The 23,634-nt window shown below is 39.0% G+C and overlaps 1 protein-coding gene across 1 annotated transcript; it reads right to left on the bottom strand.

Annotated features, from left to right (window-relative positions):
• Positions 1–90: 90 nt before the first annotated feature.
• LOC119902617 (dual specificity protein phosphatase CDC14AB-like) lies at positions 91–21,730 on the bottom strand. Its single transcript, XM_038718943.1, has 14 exons — positions 21,281–21,730; positions 19,984–20,074; positions 14,813–14,888; positions 14,582–14,674; positions 14,409–14,488; positions 11,420–11,486; positions 10,778–10,840; positions 9,570–9,657; positions 9,087–9,317; positions 6,472–6,610; positions 6,082–6,307; positions 5,836–5,927; positions 2,127–2,267; positions 91–1,932 (listed from the first exon to the last, which is right to left on the bottom strand). Exons 1-14 carry the CDS (start codon positions 21,324–21,326, stop codon positions 1,884–1,886), a joined length of 1,482 nt encoding a protein of 493 aa, XP_038574871.1. The 5' UTR covers positions 21,327–21,730; the 3' UTR covers positions 91–1,883.
• Between the last annotated feature and the right edge of the window lie 1,904 nt (positions 21,731–23,634).

The raw sequence follows: 23,634 nt of genomic DNA, 5'->3' as shown, positions 1-23,634 counted from the left end.
CAACATGCATACATGAGCAAAGGTAACCAGAATCATTTTCTTATCATCAGCAACCTTTATTCTTCATTTTAAAAATAACAATCTCTGAATCATTATCACGTCATATTTCGTAACAGCACAGTTTCAAAAGTGAACAGAGTTCATGTTGCAGCAAACAACATAACAACATAAAACAGATAATCTCAATACACACATTTGCTCAGAAAGGAGAAAAATGGTTTAACACAGACAAACAGAAAAACTTCCCTTCATGAATGACTTGCATGAGTTACATTTTTGGTTAAAAAACTAAACATATCTACCAAAAATGTTATTATTATTTTCATTTGTACCCCTGTAATCCAACGTTTCTGTTGCCTTAGTTTGTTTGATAACTTACTGATCTCTCCATAAACTGTTCATTCTCTGTGGTCTTTGCTCGATTCAAAACAAACATTTACTAATCATTAGTTTTTAATATGTTAGAGTTCTAATAATAAAGTGCATTTGAGATTCATATGGCTTCGTTTCCACTCCTCTTTTAAACATTGTGTTACATTCAAACGGGCGTTTCAGATGGAAAACAGAAAACCTTCCTCTGATTATTACTCACTTATTGACTTTCTCGAGCTGGTAAGATTGTAAAACACCGTGCTTGCTTTTTTAAACAACTACGACTATGAAGCTGGGTCCGTGCGCCACCTGAACTATCACATCATCCGACTGACACCAAAATCACGTTTCATACTCAAATGTAAAATAAGTTAATTGCCGTAAAACTCCAATTAGCCTTGTCCCACTTAGTCCCTTTAACTGTGGCTAAATATTTTGACAAGTAAACGCAGGTCTCAATTAGACGCCTAGTCTGGTTTTTATAGAAGTTCTCTGGATGTATAAAAGTGCCGGGTCACCTGCTTTAGCTAATTGTAAGCTCCTAGTTCTAAGATTATGCATAGCAATATAAAAGTTTTTTGTCAGTATGGACTTGCTACACATCGGTAGATCCGTAGATTCTCCACAACTTAATCGTTCAGTTTATTTGACGGAAACAATGAGCAGGGAGAGCTCAGTGATTTAAGCAAATAAAAGCCCAGGCTATTAATTGAAGTTTTATGGTAGTCAAACGTAGTTGCAGCAGAATTATCCAAAGTATAGAGATGGTATGATCTAAAGTTGGTATTGTTTTTTATTACTTGGTGGAAGTTTTACTTCAGTTTTGAGGTTTGCAGGAAGTCGTGTGTAAACTGGGAAAGATGTTCACAGCACTGGAAAGTACATTTACGTAAGTAGTGCACACAAATTTTAGGTACTTGTAAGTTGCTTGAGTCTTTTCCTTTCATCCCTTTTTAAAGGGAAATACTGTACTTTTTACTGCACTACAGTTATCTGACAGACTTAAAATACATTTTGCAGATAATACTCCTGTACTTTTACTTAAGTAGGTTTTTGAAAGCATTGCATAACATTGCATTGTTATATTTCTACTTTTACTTAAGTAAAGGAGTACTTACAGACTACCAGGTAGTCTGTATATAGGTACATATAGGTACGATGGTTTACTAATTAAACTTGTCTGTGAAATTGTTTCTCTATAATTGTGTGTGTTTTATCTTTGAACATACCATGAGCTTATTTTCTACTAGAGACAGGGACATGAGTTTTGGTGCCAACTTTCATTTCACTTTCAAAGCTGGTGTAGTCCTTGAACATTTTCATATCAGAAGGTGTTTCTTTACTTTTAGTTGACTCTGCGATGAATCCCTACATTTAAAGTGCAGTTACTTTGTCGAGGTTGATAAAATGTTTAAGGCCCAGACAACCACAGCATGTTGGTGGTCCTGTTTTTCACTCCATCATCAGTCGACTCGACTTGTGAGCAGAATGGAAACGTCCAAACTGTGAAGTCAGTGAATGACAGCAGGCCTGGTGCTGAACAGACCGAGGCTGAAGGGACTGTGGAGAACGAGGGAGGGGATTTAATTCATGCAGTCAAGCTGTCTCCTCTGTATATTTAATCTTGAGGACGACATCAGAAATAATATTAATGCCTGCATAATGGTGTTGTCACAGCAGATTTAGCCGTTAACATAGTCGTTATCCGACTGACTGCGCTGCATTTAAAAAGCAACGAGAACATGGACACTCACCTCTTGATGTGCATGGTGGAGGAGGAGGAGCTTCGTATCAGCTTCTTAGAAGAGGAGGAAGAGGAGGAGAAGGACAGGGGGCCCTTAAGGGGCCTAGGAGGCGGGGGAATGGAGCAGTGAGAGGCCTTGGACAGGTTCAACCTGAATAAGATACACAAGGGAATCAACCCATTATAACAGATGTACACACATTAAATATAATGCAACTAGTAACCGTATAATGTAAAAATGTGACTGGAAAATTTGAACTAACAGGAATGACAGCATGTATTAAGGATGAAGAAATACTGTAAAATATGATGACACATGAACAGTGTGTTTAACAGACTAATACAACTATAACTTTAACATTTGACATTTTCAGAGGAGAAGAACAGACGCGGACGACTTGAGAGATTATAGTGATGAAAAATATTTGGACTTTGAGATATTTGGGGAAACGCAAACTTGATTTTTACAGCATCACTTTGAGGTCAGAGTGTCATTATATGTACAGGCTACTGGGTGAAATGTTCAACCCACCTGCGACATTTTGTATTTCCATGATTTAAAATTTCAGCTGCACAAACACTTTTTAGCAGAGAAAAATAAAGTGTCACGGGATCCAAATAAAATAGAGAACTTAGACTCAATATGATCTGAACAATCCCATTGTCAGCAAGTCTGACTCGGTCACCTGGAGGTTTGAATCCTGGAACTTCAGATCTCCAGAGCAGGTGACTCACTGACTGAGCTACTGGTGAGAGGCTTTTTCCACACACCTTCTCACAAGTTGAGGTAGCGACGTCACATGTGCCAGAGCCGGATAGTTTTGTCAGTTTAAACTTAAAATGCTTACAACAGTCAAGATGTTGGTGAGAAATGTCTGAATAAAATCACACATCATTCTGCTGGTTTTGAGTGTGTTGTCTATTATTTTGGTGGCATTTGATCCAAAACTGTGCAAAAAAGAAAATGTTGTGCATCCTGTACAAGTTACAGCAAGATACTAAATATCACTGCAGACTCACCGTTTAACCGATCTGAAAACCCTTTGACACACCTTGATATTGGCAATCTAGAGAATGTCTGTGTTGATTTTGGTAGTATTTGAAAAAAGACTTGTGGAGATATAGATGTTAACTGATTCAGCATATTCTGAAAAATATAGAGACTGATTCTTGTAATCTACACTGTTGAGACCAAGTCTAACTATGAAACTTTCCTTGGGCAAGATGCTGCCTACCAGGCAGGATGCATATGGGAACAATCAACACTTGGTTATCCAGAAGGACAAAGTCTTGCCGACTAGGGAAAGGTGATCTGCGTGGCAGTGGACAGACTCCAGAGATGCTCACAAGTCTCTGATCTAGACTCCTAGTCAAGTCTCAAGTCCTGGTGGTTATAATGTGTAGTGTTGCAACTCCTGCTGTTGCATCCAGGCTGCTTAGACCACTGCACAGCTATAAGGAATTCTGTGACTGTAACCTCTTTTCACTTACTGAGCACAACCATGTATGTGCACTGCAACAAATAAAGTCAACACCCACCACCAGACTCTCAAACCCAGTGTAACGGTAACTAAATAAAACGCTACATGGTCAACAATAAACCTGTAACCAGTTTGCAGCCAACGTTATTTAACTGTGCGTGTACACAGCCGAGTCCGAGTCAAGTCACTGTGTGTGTGTGACTTAAGTGCGACTTCAGTCCGAGTCTCAAACTCGAGTGCCCATCTCTGATAGACACATGACTATGAATTGGCACTGCTGCCCGAGTGTGGTCAGCTGCAAATGCTACAGTTTTGGTCATGCCCTGTGTAGCTGCTCATGTGAAGATGATGCTCCATTTAAACTTAGAGCAGGGTGCAAACTACGGGGGCGCCAGGGGGAGCTTAGCTCCTCTTAATAAGACATCAGCTCCCCAAAAATATATTTTGTGGGTCTCTAAAATATTGACAGCATGCATTATTGACATTAGTCTCAATATTTCTCTATCGTCATGGATCTGTGTGTAAAATCAGGAGCGTCGGACTTCATCCAGACAGAGGGAACGATCACAGACCGTTCGCAGCGGGCCGGTCGCTCTCCAATCTCCTGTCCCTGGCCCGCCCCACTTCCTCTCCGGTACAGGTCGTCGCTAGTACGACCAACACGCTGTGAGCGGTTCGTGATTGTTCCCTCTGTCTGGAAGAATATTTCACATGATCCATGGCCTACTGCAGCTGGGGGCTCTCCGCAGCGTCACACAGCAATTCTTCAATCTCACGGAGAAAAGAAAGGTCAGGTCAATTGCAGCAAAATGGCTGCATATGATAATAACAATTAATAATAAAACATATTATTATTAGAAAAAGACAAACATGCCTCATACTGTCACAGTCAGCGATTTGGAAATTTAAGTGGCTAATGGGATTTTTCAAAAGAATGACCCACTCAGTCAAATTCTGGTACTTCTTTCCACATTTGAAAGATGTTTGTCTGCTGTACTATCTGGGACGAGTTCACAAAAATAGGTTTTTGAAAAAGTGATAAAAAGTCACATAATATGACATTTTTAGAGCAGAAGATCATTGGAGCAAAGATGCAGATGAATCCAGAGATTAAAATAATGACGTTTGACTCTAAACGAAGCCATTTTGAAGATAATTGCAAAAACGCAAAGTTGTTTGTTAGAGTGCCACCATGAGATCTATGAGGGCCATTTGTTTTGCTTGAGTAGTGGGTGGAATTTGAAACCTACGTGCCAGTTTTCGTCCAGCAGTTTTTGCTGCCCAAACACTTTTAGCAAGAAAGAATCAGAACAGAAATAATAGGGCTTCGCTGCTTTTTATCCCTAATGAAATGTGTATAAGTTACAATATAAAAAAACATTTCAAAGGTTCAAGATATATAAGACTGTGCGGTAAGGAGATGGCAGATGTCAATCAAGCAAAATCTGTACACACCTGAAGCCCTCAGATGAGGAATAATCAGGCAAAATACCTGTGTGTGTGTGTGTGTGTGTGTATATCGATCAGGTTTTTTTACACTGTACAGACTAAAACATGAATAACAAACATTAAGAAACTCTTACAAAAGATCAAATTAAATAAATGTAACAAATATTTTTTAAAAACTCAGATATGCCCATGGGTCTTTAGTAATAGTAGTCCGACCGAAAGCATAAAAAACTGAGGAAGGACATTTATAAATGACTAAGATGTGACAATGCTTTGTTGCAGTCCCTCATATCTCCACCTGTTCTCGTGTCTGCACTGACTCTCGTCCTGTATTCTTAATGACTAAGAATGATTAAAAACTTTAATCTCGGATATTCTGAGTTTTCCATGGATTATTACCCCCAAAGTATTATATCTACAATGGCCCTAATAAGCCGTCATACTAATACACCCTCTTTCCTGGACCCGTTTTTCCAGCACAACACAAGGTCAAGCCTCACTGCCCAAACTAATACATATACAATATATTTTCCCCATTTTTCTACATATAGCATTACATTTGTTCCAAGTATCAAAAAGCCATTTGCTATGAGAGGCTACTTTGCCAATTTTCAGTAAACCAGTCTTGCATGAAGTAAAGTGTCGTTTGAATCTGAGGCCTGACACCTCCAGGCTATCTTTGCTATATTAAGTACTGTACTGTTCCGATCAGTGATCTCTGAATAATAATATACACCCCAACTACAACCCAAATGTTTACCACAAACCAAAGTTAGAACCGACGGGTACCTTGAGGAGGAGGAGGCCGATCTAGGTGGTCGTCTTCCCTTCAGCGCTCTCAGTTTGTCTCCCTGAGTTAGACTGCCTTCTTTACAGTTATTCTACACCCACGGACGGAGAGAAGGTATTATCAGTAATTGATTGTTGGGGTCACATTGTAAATGTACGTCAATTATCTGTTTATCCTCTTTAAATACTGCAATCCTCATTTTTAATGCAGCTATAATAAAGACACCAGAAAGTCCCGCCCCTCACCTCATCCAAGCTGTATGATTTGTAAAGCGTGGTGTTGATTGACAGGTCGTCCATGCTGGAGAGTAGGTGGGACATGGCTTCCTGTTTCTCTGCCTCACAGTCAGGGCTGTGGAGCTGCTGCTGGTGACACTGCTGTTGTAGATGCTGCCGTCGACTCAGCCTCTGCTGCACCAGTTTCTGCTTGGAGCGATGGACGTCGCCCTGGACCCACAAACTGTGCTGCTTCCTACACACAAAAAGCATCTCTCAAAACTTTCTGACTTTTCAAGCCCACTGGTCCCTACTGATCTCTAAATGCTCTCAAATGATCTTCGGAGCCGTCTCACTAAAAGGGGGAAACAAGCTACTGGTTGTTCATAATGTGGAGCCACAGCTGAGCCTGAAACTCACTCCTCCAAGAAGTTCTGCTGGGGGCCGATGATGGATCCAGGCCGGCAAATTCTGATCCAAGCGATGGCCTCAGCTGCAGTGAACCGGAAGTGCTTCATCAGGTAGCAGCCAATCAGAGTGCCTGTACGGCCCAGGCCAGCTATGATTGGATGAAATATTTAAAGAGAGAAGGTTAAGGGAATATACATATAAAAATATACAATAAAAGTACCAAAACCAGTGGGCTACTTTATTCAAAACCTTGTGTAAAATGCCACCGGTTGAAGCCATAACAGTTGTTTGGTATTATTATTGTTGTTATAGACAAGCAATGTGATCAATTTCTTTTCTTTTTTATTGTTTGAGATAAAATATTAGAAGATTATTTCAGAGCTCTCTTTGTCCCAGGATGACCAAACTAGAATGACTGCTTTTTTTGTATTTGAATAAGAGAGTGAAATAGTTGTGAAAAAGGAATTTAAGTTCATTTTTGATCCGTTTGTTAAAAGTAAACCACGGTGAATCATTTTGCTAACTTTGGATCAATAAATCTTGAATAACTGAATTAAAAGATCTCCCCGAGTGCTTTTTCCTTTAGTGGTGAGTCGCAAACCTCCAAAAAAGGATGACAGTAAGTAGAAAACGAGAAAGGAGTCTGTTTAAACAAGTCACACTAAGCTACAGTAAAGACTCTAAAGAAGCGAGCTGAAGCGAAGAAAGACCGCACACGTTAGTGTTAAAGGCACAGGTGTCATTTACACTGTCCCCAATGTCCCCACCACGAAACGGTTGATCACTTTTTTGAAGCACTTGTAAAAATGTACTGAAAAATAGATTGCTACAAGAAATGTCAGATAACAAATGAAAATGCTTTGAGAAAAGTTTATTTGCACAATAAGAAAACATGCAATGCATTTTATTAAATATAGAAGAAACAGCTGATGACCGCATTATAAAGTATATATATAATATAAAAGTTATATTTTAAGTTTATAAATTGTCACCTGCCAGCTGAATTTTTTATTTTGTTTCCATTTATATAAATAAAGACATTTCCACCATAAATTGGAGCAGAAAATGTCTCCAGAGTGCAGGAAGTGTTCCTGGGGTAGGATGCCAGAACGCTCACCACACATCAGCTTGAGGCGGACAGGGAGGGAAACATTGAGCTTATTACTATGAAAAAAATAGTTCTAAAAATCTTGGGTCTCGTGTATCGTCACGTCTTGTGACCCAAGTGTATCATCTCACCCCTGATCTGAGCCCTCATGCTTCAAGCTTCATGAAGCATTGAAGCTTTCCATCCAGTTGGTTCACTAATGGGCCGAAGCTTCATGGTGCTTCATTTGCTCTAGTGCGCCATCAAGTGGACAATAAAGGTAAAACAGGCAAAGTGATTATAACGGCACAATGGCTTTGGTGTGTGAAGCTTTGAATTGAATAATTTAATGAATGATGTGTGTGGTGCCAATACATAAATAATAAACTTATTAATAAGGTGTCTGTCTTTATGAAACAGGGTCAAAAGGGAAAGTGGAAACAAGAGAAAGGGCTATGATGCGAATGTGCTTTGTGACATTAGATAATACAGACAACATTTAATTCATTTTTATTTAAAATGACTTTTCCACACTGCAGGGCTTCAGGCGGTTTCTTTCTTTGCAGATGATTTTACCTGCTTTAGAAAATTATTATTAGGGTAATATGGGGTAAGAGCCCCCAGTTTAATTCTTAAAAAAAACACAAAATGTCAACAACAAAAAAAAATCTCAACACTTTCTTGCTGTCGCTAGTCTTACCCGGTGACAAATCAATACATAATTAAATAAATAATAAAACAGACAAAGGAGTATTTTAATACTCTCTTGTTAAAGTAAAAATCTGTCTGGCACAATATGGTATCCAGCTCATCTTACTCTATACCAGGCTGCTGGGCAGGACAGGTTTAAAAAAAAAAACAAATCTAATCAAAAGGTCCATTGCATTTTGCTGCTCCTTTCAAATCGCACGCCGTACCCACAAACCATTTCAGCTGTGGCTCAGGAGGTAGAGCACGTTGCCTGTTAATTGAAAGGTTGGTGGTTCAATCCCCGGCTCCTCCAGGCTGCATGTCAAAGTGTCCTTGGGCAGGATACTGAACCCTGAATTGCCCCAGTGTATGAATGTAGAAGCCCTTTGAGTGGTTGCAAAGACTAGAAAGGCGCTATACAAAATTTACATTTCCTGAATCAGGTACGACCGGCTCGCGAGGCTTTGAACGTCACCACATACGTCACCAATGCAAGCCTCGATACGCGCTTCATCCTGGATTACTCGACAAGCCTCGATACGGAAGGGCACATCACTAACCATCACCCTGATTTTATGCACTGTAATTTTAGTTTTTGTTCATTTTATTTATTTATTGCTATCCTGTTGTTTCATTATGTCCTGTAAGACGACCTTGAGTGTTCTTAAAGGTGCCTATGAATAAAATGTATTATTATTATTATTTCGGTCTACATCTTAAAGGTATCGAGTACCGATACTCAGCCCTACGAGAGAAAGTTTTAAACAAATGAAAAAATGGTTTCTAGATTTTAAACACACTGCTCTCCGTGTATTCCGCTGAAAAATGAAAATCCATCCACTCCTACCTTTACAGTGCACAGCCACGGCTCCTTCAGTGCTTTCACACACGTGCAGGAAGCGCCTAACGATGAGGTCGGAGGGCGTGGTCCCATCCAGGAAGAAGAGGTCATGGTGCTCGAATCCTGCATCCTCAAACCGCCTGCCATCATACAACTTCCTGTTTAAACGGACCACAGCTGTGACGTCATTTTGGCAAAAGTATGTAAAATACGCCTCTGGTGCGTGGAGAGGATAACCTGGAAAAACAATCATGATTATCGTGGTTATATAGTAGTTTTAAGAGACATCATTTCTGTTAAAATGCAACAACCAATAATTCAGTGGTGGTAAAGATGTGGAAAAGAGTAAACCCTCCCATGGCATCCTCATACTGATTTCTAATGAATGAATTCTAATTATATGTCTTACAAAAGCTGAGCTGGGCTCTTGGGAAATTAATGTTAAACCCAGTGATTTAGAGAAAAGGCTTTAGAAGGAATCTGACTCACCATTCTCGATCTTACTGCGAGAGTGAGGGCTGCTGAACGCCAGAACTTTCCCTGGAATGATCCAGTTCATATCCCCGTTTTCTACTCGCTAAAAAGAAAAGAAGGAGATGACTGAGGTACTCCAACCATGTGTACAACGGTAAAACTGTCATGATACTTCGATATTATTATATTATTATTATTATTACTAATAATGAAAACCATGCTGGCAACAATTTGGAGCCTACATTTGACACCTGTGGCACTATTAGACACCACAGTCCAAAATTAGGATTTTGCTTCAGTCTGTCAATTTTCAGATTTATTACCATACTTTATTAAAATGTACAAAACAATCATGAATAATATATTTAAACATTATTATTGGTCTATTTTTAGAATTTAGCTGTTCATATTGACTCATATATCATTTGAAAGCTTGTTTAACACATTGTTTCCTAGCTCTTATAGATGTTTACAGAGCTTGTTTTAAAAATCTTTTCTCATTTTATTTGCCATGTTTTCTGTAAATATGTGGGGTCCTTCCATGAAAAAACAATGTTTTGATCAACTGTTCTGTAAATGTCTGGCCATTTGGGATATTTTCACGATAAAACCCCAAAAATCCATTTGAGTCTTATCAATGTGCTAACTGGACGTTGCATTTTTATTGTTGTTAACTTGACCGCGGAGCCCTAGACGCTGAAAAACGACGCCAAGGGGTCTTGACGAGTTGGGACCCAGAACTTGTTGGCTTATCTCCACTTTGGTTTTATTCTACAAATGTTTGAAACTAAGTGATGCTATTAGTTGCTGCACAGGAAATGTATGATCCAATGTTCTGGGATATTTTGGCCTCTGTTGCTTCAATTTTTTAAAAATGTTTCCAGCTTTATGAAAGAAAACTAGTAAATTGCTCAAGTATGAGTGTGTGAGGCAATATTTCTGTGCAGTCCCACAGCAGGTCGGCTGCGTCCGTCCTGTTAGACCCAAGCAAAACAAAGTGCTTTTCTGCAGACCTCTATTAAAATGACACCGTCTGAACACATTCACTGCTCCTTCTCTTCCACATAATTCTTTAGTCTGTTATTCTAACAGTGACTTGGATATTTAAAATTTGCTCTGTAAGTTTATTTTATAATCGTCCTTAATTGTGTCTTTCAACAGTAAACCAAGTGAAACTGCATGATTGAGCACGAGGATGGTTATTAGTGTCCGAGTGCCCTCACCTCATAATGTTCATATTCCTCAACATGGAAATTTTCAAAGTCAAAGAAACCGTGTTGTAATGCCTGAAAGAGAGAGAGAGAGAGGACAGTCCATTACATCAAAAATCTATAATATCAATATCATATAATATATAATATCAAATCAATAATTAGATTAGTTACTAGTACTTAATTTTAAATTTAGTTACATTTTTGCCATTGAAATCTACGGGGCTCTGCAGTTAAGCTATCACATATCCATTAGTTACTAGTAACTTTTCGCATAGCTATCAGTAACTATTTCCATTTTACATGTATAAATTATTTAGATAATAGTACAAGATTAGATAATGGAAAAAATGTACAATTAGTTACAAGTAGCTAAAAATGGAGTACTAGTAATGAATCAAACGTTACTGGTAAAATGTGAATAGTAACTAGTGACTATTAATAAGTACTAGCCTTTAAATAGTGACTAATGTGTTTTAAGGAATAAATCATATTAACAGCAAAGCCTCAGATTGATGACTGCTGGATAAACTCTAGCTGACCTCCCCTCAACTAATCTCTGCTAGTCTGAGTGTATGAGGGGTGAACTAAGTGACAAGCTAATTTACTAATTTAAGTGATCCATTGTAGTTTATTTTGGTGCTTGTTGTTTACCTTGCGTATTCCTTGTAAGCAGTCGAGGACAGTGAGGCTGAAGGAGCACTCTCCAACTGCTGCATCCCTGCGGGACAAACACACCGAGGTCAGTTTACTAGTCATGAGGAGACTTTCTAAAATGTCTTTTGTGGCTCTGGAGGAGCTTTGACAAGTCCCAGGTGGATCGGAGTTTGGAAGACATGCAGCAAGTCCTTCAACAAAGGTCGCTTATCCATGCCTCCCAACAAGACCCACGTGAGTGTTTCCTAAATTAGCGGCCCGACAGGCGGCGTTTGTTCATGCATCCCAAAACGATTTGTTATCACGTGTCACATGACTTTAAACATGTGGTTAGCGTTGTGAAACAGTCACAGTCTGGTTAGGTTTAGGCAACAAACCTCTTAGAGGTTCAGCAGTCCAAGTCTCAACAATCAAACCACTTAATGGTATTATATACCCTGGAGAAGTTGACATAACTAAAAATAAATATTTGAATAAATACATCAGGAATCACAAACAAGCTGTAGCTCTCTGGGTTTCACTTTATGGAAATTAACAGTCAGAAAAATTGGTTTTTAGGAGACAAATTTAGTCTAAACAATAAAGAGTTTTTTTTCTAAAATCATAAAACCGAAAATGTCCAGTAAAAAAGACATTAGGTAGATTTAGATTTAATATCGAGTACTTTCTGTGAACTACAAGAAGAAACATTCATGTCAATTAATGTCATTTGTTTTTTCTATGTATGTATAGTAGAATATTTAGGTTGAATATTCAACTTTATATAAGAAGGAAAACTGGCCAAACAATTAAACATCAGGGTAAAGACAATCTTGGATGTTTTGAAAGTAAGTAAGTAAAGTTTTTTGTGCAGTTAGTTTTATTATTGGAAATATTCCCAGTTCACAAGAAGAAATGACGGACTTCTTTGCCAAGAATTTTGTCAATATAGCACCCCGATCAAAGACATTATGAATAAGAAGGCGATTAAGACTAATTATGTGTTTGATCAATTTCTTACGGTCTGATTGTAAATTACCTTTATTAATGCCCAGCATCTTTCATATACTAGTTGTTTTATATGCTTTTTCATATCATACGTTTTCTTCTGAAGTGAGGTCATTATTTGGCCCACTATTTTAGAATTTAATGCCAGGGCTTTTATTTTGAAGGCGTCCGCTTAATGAGAAGAAACGTGAACGGCAAATCAATATTTTTGTTTGTTTAGCACCCAGCTGATAAGGGCACAAGGTTTGTTATAATTTGGTTTCATGTGCTGTTTAATGTTTAGTCACATGGTGGTGCTTTTTCATCATTTTGTAGTTTTGTGCTAGTGTGTTTAAGCTAGCAAGATGGAAGGCAATTCTATTATTCTTAAAGGGCAATTATCCTGGTAAAAGTTTTCCTGGTTGTACAGTGTAAAGAAATGCAGCATGTGTGTTTTGCAGTAACTGCAACATAAGGTTAAATACGGTTAAAGCTGCATATGTGACATGAAAATACTGTTCTTAAATATTTCATTATTAAGTTCATTATGCTTACATATAGCACTCGTATCAGAGGTTGTCACTAAGCCAACTGGTTTAAAAAAAGGTGATATTTCACGAGTGGAATATAAAAGGTGAGTAATGCTTTTATTTTTATGTTATTTCGTAGCTCTTCAGTGTGTTTTCAGGTTTATGGAGCTACAGCATTGTCCTATTTCCCCCTGAATATTTAAATCTACTTTACTCTTTTAAGTTCTTACATCCTCCTCTTTCTTTCTGTGTTAATCTTTTTCTCTGTTTTGTTCTCGTACCCCTGACATGGACATTTTTTGTGTATATAGTGTTAATGCATTTCTTGTTCTCTAAAATGAAAACGTTTAGGCAACAAAAACTACTTGGTTAGGTTTAGGGAAATGTTGTGATTTGGGTTAAAGTAAGTAAATTACAAAAGTCAAGTGAGGAAATATTATTGATGGTTTCACGTGGGACTCGAACGCCGTTCTCCTGAGTGAAAGTCCGGGGCTGTTTCTCAGTCTGCGTTCTTGTCTGTACTTGTGTTCTTGTGGACTTCCAATTCAAAAGTCCACATCTAGCCAAGTACAGTCAAATACCTGGATGTGTTCTCGCTCCGCCCGTTTTACCGAGCCTGCATCGGTGGTGACTTGTGTGGACTTCTGCTCAAAAAAGTATTTCCTCATCCCAGAATGAACGAACGAGAAGACTCAGAACTGTAAGTTATAATATTGCTGTTCTTGTGTCAAATATAATAGTTTTAAGAGTTTTTTATGCGGGAATATAGTTGTTTAAACTACAAATATGTGGTTGATTTCTCAAGACAGAGCTGATTAAAAAAATCGCTACAACATTTTCGAAAATGTGAGATCCCGCCTGCTAACGGGTCCGGCCGCCATCAAGTCCGCTGCTGTTCCAATTGCTGAATGACGGACTGCGTGCTCCCGTTCCTGGAAGTTTGTACTCCCGAGCCGAACTTGCCAAGTCCGATCTTTGTCTGTATTGAGAAACAGCCCGGATTTACGCGGACTTTCAGTCCATTTAAAATAGGTCACCCGACTTCCTTCTTCCATTGTACAGTCACTAGAGGTCGCTGCCACAAAAAATGTAAATATGGCTTATAATAATAACAACCTATATTGTCCTTTTTCAGGACAAACTTAAGGCAGGGGTGTTTAACAGGATGGGAGGCTCAAAACATGGGTTTGGTCTCAGCCTCTGCTGCACCATTTTCACCCCTTTACTGTAACACTGATAGTGATCTGGTTCACCTAGAGGTTGTGTTGGGAAAAAAATAACCAAATCTAAACCCCAAAATGTGAAGTTTCACAGTCTTTATGCTAAGATACTGAAATTGGCTGCAGGTTGTAACTTCAGTTAGCGGACAGAAATGAAAGTGGAGTAAATTTTGTCATTTAACTTTGGGCAAGAAAGTAAAAAGGCATGTTTGCCAAAAAAAAACTATTGCTTTAAATGATAAATAAATGCAGTAAAACTTTGTTTAGTACCTGAACGGCAGGTAGCCTGTGTTGTTTCCTGAGATCAGAGTCCTGTAGGCTTCTTCTGGGCTTCTTTTCAAATAGATTACCTATAGGGAAGATGTTTTACTGTATTATAAATAATGGACAGATGGACAGACAGATAGGAGGATGAAGAGATGGACAAATAAAGAAATATTTACAGTGTAGGCACCGATGAGAACGGCAGCATTGGCTTTCTTCTTCTGGTCATAACTGGTGTAGTGGACCAGTTTCTTTCTAGACATGGTGAAGGACTGAAGTGACAAAAAGGGGGAACAACACAGCAGCTCAGAGCTTTATGTCAGCGTATGAAAGTGGTAAACTCTTCCACCTTAAATCTCTATAACAGAGTACTGTCATCGATGTGAGGTGCAGAGCGGTGTCTCTGTTACCTTGAGCTTCTTGTTGAGTTTGCAGCAGTATCTGTACAGCATGGCCAGGTTGAGGGGCCCAAAGTCTGCATAGAAACTGCAACACAAAGAGGAACAAATGAACTGTACATCACTACAACTGTACAGTTTATAACCATTATTAAGGTTTCTAGAAGTATAGACCCTGTCCCAAATGTTCCAGTCTTCAACCTATTCTCACTCCCAAGTCGTCACATATGGACTCATAGTCAGGACCCCTTGGAGTCACTGTGTTACGCACTGGGTAGACCCTTAACGTCATAGTTTAACACACTGATTGAAGCCCTGTAGCATCACTTTTGAACGCTAAAAGTAGGCGTCAGATATTTTACAGACAGGTTTGAGTAAGGAGGTGCTTCTGGTGGGTGGCTGGGCCAGAAACTGGACTTTTCAGGAGACCAGTGATCGTTTCCTGTGTGAAACAATAAATCAACATTGAATGTTTTATATTGTTACGTAGGTTGCGTAAATTACGCCAGTAACAGTTAGCGAGGTGACGTAAGTAACATTTTTATTTTAACCCAAACCGTAACGTTTTCATAAACCTAACCAAGTTGCGAAGTATAAGAGACCATTACAATCGTCCACCCTACTGGAGAGTTAACCACAGCAAGTCTGTGGGGTATAGAAACACATGTACATCCATAGACAGACATTTAAGGGAGGACATCCTGTGCAGAGACACACTGAATATGTAAAGTGAATCTGCAGTTGTTGCTGGCAACCACCGTCCAGCTGCATTGAGTAAGCTGATTTTAAAAATATCTGGCATCCATCTGTGGTAATGTCACAGAGCGCACTGCTGCTGTTCTGCTGCCAAACGTCCTGAACCTCACATTCATCAAAACACTTCTGCTTTCCGAATCTAATACTAGTTTTGGTATTCCCTTTCAGAGTTTGTGGATCATAAAAAATCTCAACTTTAACTGCTTTTCAGCTCTTCTTTGTATCACTGATTGAGTGCATGATAAGCTGCTGCCTCAGTATTAAGTACTCATACTTTATGGGTGTAAAGATATATTTCACACACTACCTTTGGTTCTCCCTCTAAAATGTCAATGTTAAACTATAAATCTCATCTCTGAGCCGACTGGCACACTCAACTAATACTCTAAAGCCTACAGCCTTTTCTGTTGCTGCCCCTGGGCTCTGGAAGAGTCTCCCGTCCAACATAAAGTCCTGGCCACCGTCGAGAATTTAAAATGTAATGGTAGAAAAAATGGTAGACTGGTACAAATGGATTGGAATGATTAAGCATCCAGTCTGAATGACGTCACTCGGTGTTAGTCCTAAATCCCTTTCCATCTCGAGGGCACAGCCACTGATCTCATCTTGACCTATATCTTACAGTGGGATCATAACCACTGGCTGAACATGAATGGGAATGAACGGGTTTTACTCACTGGCTGGAATCCAACTGCTCAGAGAAGTATTTCCTCATTAGCCTGCTTCAACATACAGTAAGTAAATTAATTTACACATAATACTGTACCCCGTGGGGTGATTTTGTTGCCTCATTCAGAACGAGAGTCTTACTTCTCACACAAATACATTTTTTATTCCTCTTTCAAATGCAAGGACTACACAAGAGGGATTTAGTCAAGATCATAAATAAAGTAAAGAAGGAAGGAGGGAATCAAAGGACTGAGGAAAGGTGTCAGAGAGCGACTGATGTCCCTTTTGTCGTGTTTCTGGGGGTGTTGGTGTTTCATATTTCCTATTTTTCTTTGAAGTTGACCTGTCCCTCCTGTCGTTGTCTTCTTTTAATTCTTGTTTGTGTGTTCACTCTAGTGTTGTACAAACCGAGACCGAGTCAAGACCAAGACCAGAGTTTATCGAGACAAGACCAAGACTTTAAGGGGCTGAGACCAAGTGGAGACCAAGACTGAGGGAGGGCGAGACCGAGTCAAGACCAAGACCAGAGTTTATCGAGACAAGACCAAGACTTTAAGGGGCTGAGACCAAGTGGAGACCAAGACTGAGGGAGCGCGAGACCAAGTCAAGACCAAGACCAGAGTTTATCAAGACAAGACCAAGACTTTAAGGGGCTGAGACCAAGTGGAGACCAAGACTGAGGGAGGGCGAGACCAAGTCAAGACCAAGACCAGAGTTTATCGAGACAAGACCAAGACTTTAAGGGGCTGAGACCAAGTGGAGACCAAGACTGAGGGAGGGCGAGACCAAGTCAAGACCAAGACCAGTTCCCCACATTACATGACACACAATAAAATGTGGAACGAGATCATAGGTACTTCTCAAATTGATCTGAAAGATCCACATTCCCATTAAAATATTAAGAGCTGAATCAACGTAAGCATCTTTATTCAACACTCCTTTTCCATGTTTACCATCGCGGGAAGGGGGGACGGTCAGTAACAACACATTTTTAATTTTTAATTGCATTTGAAACAATACGTTTTACATCCAATCAAAGTTAGGATGTTAACAAATAAGTCAGACAATGCAAAAGCAATTTATTGATATTCCCAAAGTCATGGTCTTGACTGGTCTAGAAATAAAATCCTGAGTCCTCAATATCCGAGACCGGGACAAGACAGAGTACAAATGCGGTGGAGTCAGAGACGAGACCAAGACCATCAAAAAGTGGTCTTAAGACTGGTCTCGAGACCAAACCGGTCTTGAGTACTACAACACTTGTTCTCCCAACACATTCTCACTCCCGACTCGTTACATATTGATGCTTGGTCAAGGCCCTTTGGCGACACTTTTTAACGCCCTGGGTACCCATTTAGCTCCGCAGTCAAGTTAGCAATGCGTAGCAACAAAATATGTAACGTCTGGTTAGACTTTTAAAATAAAACGCTGGCGTTTCAAAACATCGCCATTTTTAAACGGCATGTTATTAAAGTTGTGAAATGTTGCAATTTGGTCAGGTTTAGGCACAAAAAGTACTTGGTTAGGGTTAGGAAAAGATCATGGTTTGGGTTAAAATAACTACGTAGGTCAGTTAACACGTAAGTTAACTAACGTTACTTGTGTAACGTAAATAAAAATATTTAATGTTGACTTTTGGTTTCACACAGGACACAAACACGGGTCTCCTGGTTCAAAGTCAGGGTTCTGGCCCTCCATCCACCCCAACCACCTCCTTCCTCAGTCTTTTGTGTTAAATATCATATACCTGCCTTTACCATCAAAAACTGACCCTACAGGGCTTCCCCCCACCGCGTTGAACTATGACGCCATAGGGATCCCGAGTGCCTTACAAACTGACGCTGATGGGTCTTGACCATGCGTCCATATGTGACGAGTCGGGGAGTGAGAACGGGTGGGTTCACTGATTGTCTAATGTGAATCACTTCTGTCCTTTAATGTCCCCTCCTCCTGTGTCTATAAGTCATTGTCTTCCTGTTGTTAGTCGCCACTTCATCGTTTCAACCTGTGTTGTTTTCAGATGTCTTGTGGATTTCTACTCTGTCGTGCGGATTATCACTTGTTTGTTTCTGGATGTACGTCGCTTGGTTTTGGACTGCCTCACCGTCACTGTAAGTTTCCACAGTTTGGTTCAAATAAACACCACTAATTTAACCGGCTCTGTTCTTGTGTCTGCATCTAGGCCAGAAACAATATTTCCTGTGACAGTGCACATGATGAATGTAACGCCTGTGTCGTTCAGAGTGTGCTGTCTAATACATCTCTTCTCTCCAATATGTGTATACTGTATACAAATATAAAGACAGTGCTTTTGAAGTATCAAACAATGTTCTTTACTTTTCGCTTGCAACCTTTTCACTTTGCATTAACCTGTTATAGAAGAGAGGCTAATTACCAATGGTCAGTTAAAATATCACATCTATGATACTTATGAGCCTGATGACATGAATCGGCATTTAGAAATAAGTCATGTTCATCATCATCATTGCCAGATTGGATTATTGCAACAACCTGGTTTGCAGATGGTCAACTCAGCGTCCTGTTTGTTCTTCAAACTGCCCAAACCCTTCATTGGCTCCTCTGGGTCCCTGTGGTGCCTCACGGTAAATTTAAGACCCTGCTGCTAACCTATAAAGCCAAACATTTGCCTCCAGACTATGAAATCCCGAATAAGACAAAGCATCGGTTTGATGCACGTGATATTCAATTCCATACTTATCAGTACTGACCGAGAACAGGTGTTAAAAAAGAAAAGAGCAAAGAGGAGGAACATTTTAAAAACATATTGAACTACAACTAGTTAGATGTTAACCTTAACAAAGCCTGTACTTGTGTGGCAATGACACACAAATGAACATTTACTATTATGTTGTTAAAGTCATCTGAGTCCTGTGAACAATCAGTCGCCTTGTGGCGTTATAGTTCAACGCACTGGGGTAAGACCTTTAGCACTGTTGTTCCACACTGAAAGTATTTCTATAAATAACAGAAACGTTAGAGTAAGTAGGTGTCATTTTTGCCCTTAGGTCAAGACGCCTTGATTTTTAACTTCCTATGTACCTACGCAACATCAATGTTGACTGTTTGTACCACCTGTCCACCCCAACCAACTCCTTGCTCTGACTAACAATTAACAAAGGCTCTAAAGGGCTTTCCCCACTGCGTTGAACGATGAAGTAAAAGGGTTCCAAGTGCGTTGATACAGACGCCAAAAGACGTGACACAGTGTACCTGGAATGAGAACTTGCTGGTCTTTATATTTTCAGTTTTCAATTAGTGTATATTAATTAGTGTAGATATTTTCAATTTAGTGTATTTAATATTATGCACCTTGTAGCCTACATGTATAAACATATTGAATGTTAAACTAGTGGCAACATTACTATTGATTCCAGTCTGATTACACCAACTAAACAGCATAGATACTAAAAGGCAAGTATTAACAACACTGCTCACACCCATTTTACAGGCCACACAAGTACAAAATATTCATTCACAGTATCAGAATATTCCAGAGAGCTCGAATTAAACTACGTTCTGATACCTGGTGAACCTCTGTCAGGCGACTATATATATTGTATTGATGTTGTTTAAATTCTTGCTACTGTTTTGTTACCCGATCTGGAGGAGCACCTGTACAAATGTATTTCCGTCCCGCTGCCTTGCGTTGTGTTTAGTATTCTGTGTTGGCATTATCTCTGGGATTGATGTTGATGAGTGACGTTAATGTGATGCAGCTGCTTATCACAGAGGCTTACCTCTCATAGATGAACTCCTCATCCGTGCTGAAGTAGTGTGTGTTGGCCGTGTTCTTTGGTTTGACACGTAGAGTGGTAAAGTACAGCCTGTCTGTGGTGTACAGCACACACACACACACACACACACAAGCAGACAGATAACATTGCATTATTGATAGGTGTTGTGAGTTCAGGTGCAACACAGACAGTTTAGCTTTCATGTCGGGGACACAGAGTAAAACATCAACCTCCAATTTACAAAGTAAATCATGCTGTTCAATGGACTGTATAGAGAAAGAGATCATCGTACTGACAGTGAAACCTCTAATTGCACCCACAATTCTTTTTTTAAATTTCTTGTACACTAAATTAATGTTGACTGCTAAAACCTCCTCAAGGATCACAAAGTTTAATACAGAGACTTTTTATTCTAGCTTCTCTGTTTAGGCGCCATGAGCACATGTTCACACAAGCTCCTCACGTTAAACCACACTGCCTGTTACCCAACCTGTTTAAATAGACTTAATCCTAGCACTACTGAAACCTATATACTGAATTAAATTGTCACCATTAAATGCCAAATTAGCTATTGGCAGTTCCAGTTTGCAGTGAAGCCATGGATGTACGCACAACTATCACTGAAATACTCCTCTTAAAATCCAGTTCTGGAGTTAAGAAGCGTCTTTTTTCTGTTTCTAAGCAGATGTATGGATGTTTGTTTGCGATGGACTGGTGGTATCATCACAAAGTGTCACACTGACTCTAAAAATCTGCATGTTAAGTCTGTGTGCTGAGACTTGACTCAGTTATGACTCAGAGAGGAAGTGCCATGTTTGAAGTAATCAGGAGCTGCCTTAGTTCCCTCCATGAGCCACTCCTGCAGCTCCTACAGATATTGGTAAACAGGCCGAACTTCCATTTGTTTTACCTCTTTTTAACAGAATAAACCAACCAGAATCAATGAAGCATTCAGCAGTTTTCCAATGGGAATCTACAGCGTGTCTGTGGTTCTCAATAGTTAACCTAAGTGGTATTTTTCTCTTAAGGAATCATTGTGGGATAACTATGATATCCCTATTGACATTCATTGTTAGTCTGTGGTTACTCAAGAGAACAAGTTATAGTTTAAACACAATATGTTATTTATGTATTTAAAGTCCTATATTTTTCTATAGAAGTCTTGTTGTTCAGCTAGTTTATTTATAGCTACCCAATTACACTCAACAGCATATTCACCCTCCATGATGGATGTTTGAGTAGGTTCACAGATAATTCTTATTACTCATTATAATACATCATAAACGCATGTGTAACTTACCTTTAATAAACTCTGAAGCCCCGTACAGCTCATATTCCTCTGCCATTTGACTCGCTAACAAATGATTCCTGTTATAAACTCCGTTTTAAATGACTTTAAAATGTAAATAGTTCCACTCTATATAAAAACGGATTATCTCTCATGAGGCCACTTGAGATGAGTCCAGAAAATCACAAGTTCTGTATAAAATGTCATGACACCAGGTCCATTATTCAGCTCCAAAGACACGGTCATTACTCCTAACTCTAAATAAAGTCACAAACTGTTGAGCTACAGGACGAGGCTATCCACGCGCGTAAAAAGTCTCCAAATTCAAGTTAAACCCCCGACCTTTCATCTGATCTTCCTGAAATGCCTAATGACTCCGTCAGAAGTGAACAGGTTCCCACAAATGATTCAGTCCCTCCATGTCTAAGTTTAAACGATGCCCGGAATATTCCAGCAAACAGTCGGAGAGCTGGGAACACGCAGTGCGCACGTCCAGATCCAGAGAGAGCGCTAATCTCTCTGCTGCTCCGCGCAAACTCTGTCAGTGTCCGCACACACGTGCACACGCACACACACACACGGGTAGGCACGTTGCTAAAGCCAGAAGCAGACATATTGATGGATGAAACAACACCTGCAGTAGAGGCTCTTACTGTAATCCCTCATTTCCTATGATGCCAATTTACATAACACAGTTTAATAGTCCTGAAAAAAAGTACGTTATTTCCATTTGTAATTATATTTCCATGTTTCCAGTGTAACTGAAGAATTCATAGTGATGTTATTGTATTTCATGGTTGTTGTTTTTTTAAATAGTCAGTGACTGTTTAATGCAGTTTTCCTCCTTAAAATATTTTAACACAAATGTACTATAAAATGACTTTTCCTAAAGTGAATCATAAGGTCACATGAATTTCTTTTTTTCTTTCTTTTTTATTCAACACATGCTCGGGGAGGAAAAACATATTCCATACAGATCAAATTACAAAATAAAATAAGAAAAATGACAACAACAATAAATAAATAAACAACAAAATAACAAAGTAAGATATTCCTGGATTATCTGCAACATTGCACATCCCACCATATAGTATCTTTGACATGAAAAGTTAATATTTAATAATTATTTAGTCAGGACAGAGTTGTTGTAAATCTGAGTATTAATCTGATACCAAGTTACAGGAGAAGGTCCATATATAATGTCTGATATAAGCTTAATAACAAATCAAATGTTAGAAGCCGTGATTTCTCGTTTATGTTGTTAATTGTCTTCCTAATAATTGCTATAACTCGTTTTGCACTCATAAATCCAACCGACACTATCTTTTTTTCCAGTTTTTATCATCCATATAATTCAAAATGCATAATTTGGGATCCAAACATGGGATAACATGGACATTATTTCCTTCCACAATATTTGAAGTTTTGAACATTTCCATATCATATGAAAGAATAAAACTTTTTGTTCATTACAGTGCCAACTCTTTTCATCACTATATAATTTCAGGAGTTTAAGTTTTCCTATTAATAAACTTAAATAATAATAATCTTTCACCCAAGTCTTTTCTAGGGTGCCACTATTAGTGTTCTTTAAACCATTTATTATCTTAAACATTTGACTTCCTGTAGGAGTTTTCTTTTCCATTATCGTTATAAATACATTTTTGATATTAGTTATTTCTGGGACTTTTATGAGTTCTCCAAGGTACTGTGAGAGTTTTGATCTAATCTGTAAGTACAAAAGTCTTTCAAATTAGTTTTTCGATTGTTCAAAGGACATAATCACCCCCTCTGTAAAAAGATTCTTCACACAGCAATGCCTTTTTTTCCCAGAGGAATGTTAGGTGAGTTGTGTCCCATACTTTATGCAAATATTGTGCAATTTCAAATGAATATGTATCGTAGGTCACGTTAACTTCTTTATAATACTCTGCAGATTGACATGTCTGGCCTGAGGAATGCAGTCCTGTCACCTAAGGGTGCAGAGCCAAAGCCTGGGTGCCAAATGTCTGAGCTCCCTGATTGCCCAGCTGAGCTGTGAGTTTCTAATGAGGCCAACTAAATCTGCACTTACATCACACAATTGTACAAGTGTTTGAGATGGTGATTACACAGAAGGTGTTTGGTTGGCTATAAATCAAAAGTAACTTATTTGTAGAATCACTGATCCTCCTATAATTTCCCTGTAGGGAGGTGAACTGGCCAATGTATTGATTTACAGTCAGTATGTTACTCAAATACACACTGCTGTGCACCAATATATTATAAAGACTAATTTAATGGTCTTCAGTCATTAGTCTTTTCTCTGGAGCTAGCAGCAGGGCTCAATAGCTATTTACATTTTGCACAGTCATTGTTGGTCCCCA

This window comes from Micropterus salmoides, unplaced genomic scaffold (assembly GCF_014851395.1).
Source record: "Micropterus salmoides isolate LMB-PRFRI ecotype aquatic unplaced genomic scaffold, ASM1485139v1 Ms_hic_scaffold_14, whole genome shotgun sequence".
Classification (NCBI taxonomy): Eukaryota; Metazoa; Chordata; class Actinopteri; order Centrarchiformes; family Centrarchidae; genus Micropterus; species Micropterus salmoides.
The sequence above is the reverse complement of the archived record's forward strand: the minus strand, read 5'-3'. Positions and strand labels throughout refer to the sequence as shown.

What these genes read in the sequence shown, in the direction of transcription:
- LOC119902617 (XM_038718943.1), bottom strand. Translation starts at nt 21,326, where the DNA reads ATGGCAGAGGAATATGAGCTGTACGGGGCTTCAGAGTTTATTAAAG. An exon ending in ACAGGCTACCTGCCGTTCAG is followed by an intron (nt 11,487 to 14,408) that starts GTACTAAACAAA and finishes TTTGTCCCGCAG; the next exon opens with GGATGCAGCAGTTGGAGAGT. An exon ending in AATCATACAGCTTGGATGAG is followed by an intron (nt 5,928 to 6,081) that starts GTGAGGGGCGGG and finishes CCGTGGGTGTAG; the next exon opens with AATAACTGTAAAGAAGGCAG.